Below are 8504 nucleotides of genomic sequence, written 5' to 3' on the forward strand. Positions count from 1 at the left end.
ATAAAAGTTTTTGGGATACCCCTAAAATATCAGTTTGAATTTTGTGATCTTATTTTCATGTCATGTGTTATCAGTTTTAGAATAGTCATAAGAAATGAATTGTGGTTGAAAATCTATGCACCAGCATTAACATTTGTGTTGAATGCATAACACTATTTTCAATCAGCATCAAATCCATCAATTGTATAAGCAACTAAATCATTAACATTCAAAAAATTTTATTCACCATAAACACAACAAAAAGAACTCAAAAATATAATCACGTTGACTATACCACGCGCCACTTTGACTCCGCCATCATAGAGAAACAACATCAAGTTTCTCTCCATCGAAGTTCAACATGAACCAAACCGTTCTTCGAATCTATAAGATGGAACTTTTGGTTAATCCTTCCGTTATGCACTACATCACCAAGATTAATATCCACATGCCCTAATGACTCCTGCACATTATATAGAACCGTTAACTTAATGCACTTAAAAACCATATAATAAGTGCATGACAAAACAACCTTCGAGTGGAAGCTCATACGCATTCTCCTACTCATAATCTTGATGTGTATCTTATCCTTTATCGGTGGTTCCTCAACCATAAACTGAAATTCTTCATTCCATTTAGGATCTCGAGTTCGTTTAATAACCTGTTGACCAAAGTTGAAAATCATAAAGTCAAAGAAACCGACTTTCGACTTGAAAACTGATATAAAGTTTTTAAATTTTCAAGATAAAGATTATCAAACGATGTTAAAGACTATCATATAACATATGAACTTGAAAAGCCATAAGTTTGACCAGAAAAGCCATAAGTTTGACCTGAAAAAGTCAAAAGTCTAACCTTTGTTTTCTTTGTTTCTCCTCTAAATATCACCATGGCGTATGGGTTGTTGTGATGCTCCCCCTCTACATCCTCGGCTCCTTGGACCGTCACCAAAAGTACACCGGCCCCACTTGGGGCTCCTCCTACGGGCCCCACGCCATTTTCACCGTTAACAGGCGAAACGGGCCCGCTTAAAACATCATTATCTTCCTTAAATGGTGCATAAGTCATCTCCAACATAATTTGTCCTCTTTGTTGCTTCTTATGCGGATCGGCTATGTTTGTATTCTTGAGCAAATCAAGTGTTAGTTTCTTTGTCTCGTTGGGTGTTAAGAGCTTCAATGGCACCATTTGCATCCCAAGCCGATCATGACTCCCTACCTAAAAAATATTATTATTATTATTTTATTTTATTTTATTTTTTTTGGGGGGGGGGGGGTCATGTGAGGTTTTCAATAACAGTTTCTCATGATTACTTAAAAAATAATCGTATTTCTACAAGGGTATTTTGGTCATTTACCTTGTCCCAATCGTAGACGTTAATTTGAAGAGTTTGAGCTTGAGGGTCCTTAACTACAAGCTTGAAGGTCTCATTCCACAGAGGATTTAAAGTCTTTTTCTTGATTGTTGTTTTCTTTGAAGGCAACATCTCTCCACTTAATTTAAGTTTAACGTACGGGTCGGATAATCCCAGTAGGTCCATTTTCATGAGCTTCGTTGCTTGTATAACCTTCACGTGTAGTACTCCAACGGGCTTCTTCACAACACAACTGACGAAAAATATTGTTAAAACATAGTTAAAAATATGTATAACATAAAACATGTAGGGCCCACTACACGAACCCGCATATATTTAGAGAAATATTCCTAGTTAACTAACTTACAGGGAAGAATCAAGAATCGGTATTTCAAGAGTTTGTGGCCAAAGGTAAAGTTTTGAAACCTCTTTTTTAATAATATCCTGCAAAAAGTAAAAAAAAAACAATTTTATTTTCTATATTTGTAAATTAAAGATCTCAAAAATTTTTAAAAACGTGACAAATGTGAACCTGTGCTAGTCGATAAAGACCAGGGATGGACATAACATCGCCACCTTGTACTTTTAGGCCGAAGTCCACATGAGGCTATTAATAAGCATAATATAAGAATTACAAACACGTGATAAAAACAATATAAAACAAATGTAACAACGAACATGTTAACAGTAATGGGTACCTTCTCCGTCAAAGATACAATTACATTTGAAAAACATGGAAAAGCCGGGACAAGAGGCTTCATTGTTATCCTTGGAACAACAAACACATGTAAATCCACCAACTACAGAAAACTCACGGGCCCCACCAATACCATGTTAACCAATAGGAGCAAGTAAAGCACAACTGATGCAGTCGAGAAGGTATACTTGTTATTTACTATAGCATCATACCTGAATCTTGATACACAAAGACCATATTTTCACAGCTATGACTATATTTGGATTTCTAGCCCATTTAATAGGCGATTCCATCACTAGCTCGTTCTCGTTGGTCTCATAGACTTTAACGCCTGCCAATCATTAGCACAAGAAAAATTACTTAGATGATATTAATAGTATAAAATGACCAAAATACCCAAGCTACAAACACTAACCTTGAAATGTAGGAGGAAGGGTCCCAAGGCTCAATGTCTCAAAACTGATGGCTTCTATCGGCCGGTGCCCAATTCCAATATAATCAACAAACATTGGTTCCATTGTTCGCCTTATTTCAGCACAAATTGCCTGTACATTCAAATATTGGAATTATTAATTATGGATTCTTTTATAACAGCCTTGACAATATTCACCCCGAAAGACCAAATAAAGAAAAACTATTCGGTTTTCTACAATGTACTTTGTCGAGATAAGGCCACATATTCAAAAGAAATTTGTTTAGCCAGTCAACCTGTAACATATCAGAATGCAAAGTAAAGAACAAAGTATTATACATTTAATGTAGCTTTATTACATGTTACAAGGAAAACACATACGCGATCATAATCAGGATTCTTCAACCAAAGAGGAATCTCAGGTATTAGATCGTGCATACTGGTAACATCGCGCTCAGAAATCGGCTTTACAACTGGATCCTGAAGCAGCATGCATATACATTAGCATTCAATTAAATCATGAATCAATATATTAGTGTATAAAAACAAAAAAATAGTTATTTTTTTAGGTACTGGATAATGTTAAATTGTATATCCAGACTGCAAATTCAACAGTAATATACCAAAAAATATTGAATTAATATTAGATATTCATTAGCATTCAATTAAATTAAGAATCAATAAATTAAATTAGAAAAAAAACACTAGAATTAGTTGTATTTTACTTATTTAGCTACTGTTTAGACACGATAAGACCTGTTAAGCAAAAAAGTGTGCTATGCAATTTTGCAATTTTTTAAAAAATAATTAAATTTAGGACACTAGAGTACAACATTTCTCTTTCTTTGTACATAAAACGTATAACTGTCATGCTCAAACCACCAAAGTCAATTGTTAAACGAGTCATTTTCATGTTTGATACTTATGTTAATCGCGTCGTCTCTAACATGTTAAACACGTTAAGACACGAACTGACAGCCCTAGGCTACTAGATACTGTTAACTTTAATATCCAGACTGCAAATTCAACAAAAAAAATGCATTAGCATTCAATTAAATCAAGAATCAACATACTAAATTAAATAATAATAAAAATATTTTTTTAGTACCAGATGTCTAGATACTGTCTAATTGAATATCCATACAGCAAATTCAGCAAATAATAATAATTATAGCAATAAATTTAATAAAATTTTGCAGGTTGATGGAAAATGCATCAGAAAAACACCCAAATCATCCAAACAACACAAACCCATAATTCTTTTGAACCCATTCAGCATTAGTTACCAACATGCATGTAAATCAATCAAGATTCAAAATTTAACAAATTACAGATTACAATTTACCTTAAAGTTTTCAACTTTAGGGTCAGAGTAGATGAAGAAGTAAAACCCAATACAAGAACCAATAACAAACCCAATTCCAACACCAAAGATCCCAAGAAACATGCCAACAAACGTCATTGAAGCTTAAAGATTAGAATTGAATTGATAGAAACAGAGCAAGTGAAGAAGAATAAAAAAAGGTAGATTCTTGATTATTGATTATTATGTTGTTGGGCGATAAAACCTGTAAAAGAGTTTGAATTAAAAGTTTAAAAGTTAAGGCTCTGGAAAATGACGAAAATTAAGGGGTGTGAGGTGTGATGGGATGGATATACGCTTCCAATTGTCGAATGTTTACTTGTATTAAACGGAAATGAATTTAATCAATTTTGCCACGCATTTGGTGTACTTTTCAAATGTTGGATTTTGAGTAAGTTATATACCTTAGGACCCTTGGGTTTACCACAATGACAATAAGCTCTTAAATTGAGGTGATATATATTAATATAAAATGATGAAATTACAATAAAGAGTCAGGTAATCAAACAAGTTACGTCGTAACACCCTTTTGAATGGCGAAGCCGATCATACTAAAAATAAAGTCATGGTTCTTCGTCGTCGATGAGTTACTGGAGTGTCCACCCGTGTCAGGCTTAGGGCTACCGAGTTTGTTGCTAGGCAGGCTGTGTTAATGGCAGAATAAGGAAATGTTGCTAAGTATGAGAAAGTTTGTGTTGATAATCAACACGTTTTTCATTTCTTTTTTTTTTTATATATTTGGGTCTCTTGCCCCAATGGTCACAGCAGATGTGTTCTTGTGAAAAGAGTTCAGCGGATTTGCACGTTAGCTCTTAAATTAATAAATTGTGTATTTTAAGACATGATGATGACAATAAAACCCGAACCCGATGAGAAAATCCGAAATGTTTGGACGAGTATTACACATTTTATTAGGGTATTAGACGGGTTTGAGATTACTTTTGAAATTTTCCGTGGGTTTGGAACTAGTATGATTTGATACTTGGTAAAATGGTAAGATGAATAAGGCATAGAATATAAGTTTAAGGATTCAATCTTTACGAAATGTAACATTTAGTTAAGTATTACGCTTATAATTACTTGGTGTTTGTTAGGGACTTAACAATTGTCTAAGGGTGTAAAACAGGTGGTAAATGGTGTAGTCTTTTGCTGAATATAAACTACTAACACACAAAATCCCAAAATACGCGCATTTGAAAAGTAAAGCATAATTCACCAACTTCTAGATGAACATTGGGTTTCTTATTGTTACAATTATAATTTTTTATATAATGTGTTTGAAAAATCATATAGCCTTTGAAAAATACTGAAAATGTCTTCTTATGAATGAATGAAAGCGAATAAATTGATATACCCTAAAAATAAATTCATTATAAAAGATATATAATAGCAAAAAATTCAATCTAATTTTCATTGACCTTTTGTACTTTTGTATATAAATTATAAATAATTTGTCCATTAAACCTTTTTAAATTATGTTCTACTAAAACAAATTATATATATATATATATATATATATGGGAGGGTTATTTTGAGAACCATTGTGAGTTTTAAGAACTTTAAGAACTCAATTTTGAACCACACATTTAATTAAATGATTTGAAATATGTGGCTGAGATTAAATTTAATTAAAAAATGAAGCAGAAGAGAGAATAAGTATTTTTAATAATTACACAAGTTTAAACGTTAGTTACACATGTGTAAAAAGTCGATTCGGTGTGTAAAAAAATACCGTAATTTTTTGTACATCACTTACACTTACGTATTACACATGTGTAAAAAAATTCGAAAAAAAAATTGTTACGTTGAGTTCTTTCGAGTTCTTAAAACTCAAAGTGGTTCTCAAAAGAAATCAATCATATATATATATATATATATATATATATATATACCTACATAGCGATTAATGAATAAAGCTCGACTATCTTGAGTAATCCGATGACAAAAGATGACTAATCGGCTTAGTTTACGCATATTTGATTTCTATAATTTTCTTATATTAATAAAAGATAGGAGGACTCTAGGAAACACAAACAGAACCGGTCTCGATTTTGGTCTGACCAACTCCCCTGCTGTTTCCACATATTGGTTTTGAACTCATGCATGTGTCTTCATTATTTGGTCATTTGGTGTACGTATTGACTTGTTTGGTAGATTTAGAGGTAAAAGGTGTAAACCAGTCAAACTACTTGTTGGAATTTGATATCGACTTTTAAAGATTGAATCGAATCAAAGCTTAAACAAATACCTAAGTTGTACTTTGTTTAAACGAGCTCATATAACATGTTAAATATTACTGTATCACTAACTATATAGAAAATAAAACAAATAAGTTTATTATCTATACTATACATATATAATTCTAAATACTTACACATTTATGTAAATAAATAATTAACAAAATATAAGGGTTGAACTCAGCATCACTCTAGCTTGAATATGTTTTTCACGAACCAAACTCGAGCTCAAAGTTTGAGTTTGTTGTTACTATCCAGACCGCACCTGGATGATACTACTTGTGTCGCACCCTAAACAGTGATGTGATTATTAATTTGATGTGATTAATCACCGTGACTTTACAACAAAATTTTCAGAATTGTTAAATTTTAAGGTTATCTAAATTTAGTATATTTAAAACCTATATTTATTTAAGTAATTATTTTTTTGTAAAATGGCATAGGCCTGAGATGACTTATGTACATAAATAATTTTCATGTAGATATAAACCCTTAAATTTCAATACCCTACATTTTTTTGAATAAAACATCAGAATAATGTCTATTTCAAATTTAATTACGTGGTAAATGATCTTGGCGAAATGTCAACACCATATATGTAATATGTGGTGCAAATTATAGCAAGTGGATAGTAAGTCGATGGATATTATTACAACTTTTTCATAAGAATTTGTATAAAGAAGAATTATAAAAATTAAGTATTTGTTAATATATATTTTTTATTAATTAAAAATGTATGGAATATATATACCGGGTAATAGACAATTTTAAGATTCAATTTCGAGCTTACAACCTTGATGTATGGAATATGAACTCCGTTTGAGCAGTTTTTCTTTCTTTAATAAAACATTTTAATCGGTCATGTGAATCAGTACTTTCACACGTTTAATTCCTGGAATCAGAAAGATTTAAACCAATAGATCTTCTATCTTGTGAGAATTACGGTTTTAATCTTTAAAATCAAAAGACCACACGACAATACTTGATTTGTACTGGTTGATCAATAAAAGGTTACGGTTAGTAATCGATATTCCTAAAACCGTAACCAATACACATCTCACAAAGACTTCTATTTCACTAAATAAAATAAACAAAAAGCCCAATCCTTTTTGTTCTTGGGCCTGTTGCCTTTCAAGTTATATCGGTAGCATCACCGGTAAGCCTACAAACCCTAAACTCCTTCATAATATTAGCCCCCATTTGCTCATAAAACTTGATAGCATTCACATTCCAATCCGACACCACCCACTCGACCCGCCCGAGCCCCATCGCCACCGCCTGTTTAGCCACGGCCGATAATAACAACTTCCCCAACCCCTTCCTCCTATAACATTCCCTCACAAACAAATCCTCAATGTAAAACCCGGGTTTTGCCAAAAGCGTCGAGTAATTAGGGAAAAACAACACGAATCCAGCTACGATAACCGTGTCCTCATTGGTTGATGATTTGAATATGTCTGATTCATGATCGGATATCGGAGAACCGAGATTTAGAGTTTTGTGGACGGGTGTGAATTTGGGGTGGTGGGTGATCGACGTCGAAGAAAATGGTTTCGTGGAGGTTTCGATTAGGAAGATGGTGAAGGATTTGAATGGGGTGTCTTTGGAGAATAAGGTGGTGGAAAGTGAGGGTTTGGTGGCGGATAATTGGTCGATAAAGTGTTCGAAAACCGCCATTTCTTGGATCATTTTGTGGAGGACCGGGACGTCGGGGTTTCCGGCTAGGCGGATTCTGGTGAAGAGGGGGTGGCTTGCGGTGGTGGCCATTTTTATTGTTTTTATTTTTTATTTTTTACGTTTCTCTACAATGCATGCAATAGAAAATCTAGAGATCTATATATAAGGTACTGTCACGTGCATGAACTTGGTTAACAGTGGACATATGTTCTCACGTGTGCATGAAGTTGGCCATTTTCCAGTGTCTTAAAAACCGGTTCAAATCGGTCGGTTGAACCCGGATTTCACACAACATGTAGGTATTTTTAGCCCGATATATTTGACCGGTTTGCTAGAACATCGTACCGGTGGTTTTTTCTTAAATACCGGTTTTTACTAACAAATCGGTTTTCACAACAAAATTTTTTTGATATTTGCGGCCCATATTTTTCCAAAATTACTTTTAACTTAAGAATTAATATTCAAATTCCTGTAAACTTTATGAATGTTTTTTTTTAAATTGAGTGCTTTTATATTATTTTTTTTAATATAGTTAACTTTTGGATTAGTTTTGTTATCTTTTGGGTTATTTTTTGAATTAAAGTTATATTTATAGGAAATTATAAGGTAAACTATTCAACCGGTTGAACCTTCTGGTATAACTCGGTTCAACTGGTTGTACCGTTTATAGTACAATCCAATACAAGTAAATTATCGGTTTTTAAAACATTGCTATTTTTTATGTTTTGTCTCATGCTTGTTTAAGGATATATGTGTAGTCGGAGATTTTGTTCATTTTAGAAACA

The 8504-nt window shown here is 32.9% G+C and overlaps 1 protein-coding gene and 1 pseudogene across 1 annotated transcript; both read right to left on the bottom strand.

Annotated features, from left to right (window-relative positions):
- Positions 1-227: 227 nt before the first annotated feature.
- LOC143637536 (synaptotagmin-3-like) lies at positions 228-4038 on the bottom strand. Its single transcript, XM_077104903.1, has 12 exons — positions 3788-4038; positions 2824-2922; positions 2688-2738; positions 2446-2575; positions 2243-2361; positions 2032-2133; positions 1866-1940; positions 1701-1777; positions 1337-1586; positions 835-1197; positions 512-640; positions 228-442 (listed from the first exon to the last, which is right to left on the bottom strand). The coding sequence occupies exons 1-12, from the start codon at positions 3902-3904 to the stop codon at positions 314-316; spliced, it is 1641 nt and encodes a 546-aa protein (XP_076961018.1). The 5' UTR covers positions 3905-4038; the 3' UTR covers positions 228-313.
- Positions 4039-7173: 3135 nt separating this feature from the next.
- LOC143637570 (GCN5-related N-acetyltransferase 8 pseudogene) lies at positions 7174-7809 on the bottom strand (annotated as a pseudogene).
- Between the last annotated feature and the right edge of the window lie 695 nt (positions 7810-8504).

The sequence above is a fragment of the Bidens hawaiensis genome, unplaced genomic scaffold, assembly GCF_021521415.1.
Source record: "Bidens hawaiensis isolate Kalapana, Puna unplaced genomic scaffold, B.hawaiensis_p1.1 tig00008374_1, whole genome shotgun sequence".
NCBI classification, from domain to species: Eukaryota; Viridiplantae; Streptophyta; class Magnoliopsida; order Asterales; family Asteraceae; genus Bidens; species Bidens hawaiensis.

What these genes read in the sequence shown, in the direction of transcription:
- LOC143637536 (XM_077104903.1), bottom strand. Translation starts at nt 3,904, where the DNA reads ATGACGTTTGTTGGCATGTTTCTTGGGATCTTTGGTGTTGGAATTGGG. An exon ending in CTAAAGTTGAAAACTTTAAG is followed by an intron (nt 2,923 to 3,787) that starts GTAAATTGTAAT and finishes ATGCTGCTTCAG; the next exon opens with GATCCAGTTGTAAAGCCGAT. An exon ending in CCTTCCTCCTACATTTCAAG is followed by an intron (nt 2,362 to 2,445) that starts GTTAGTGTTTGT and finishes AATGATTGGCAG; the next exon opens with GCGTTAAAGTCTATGAGACC.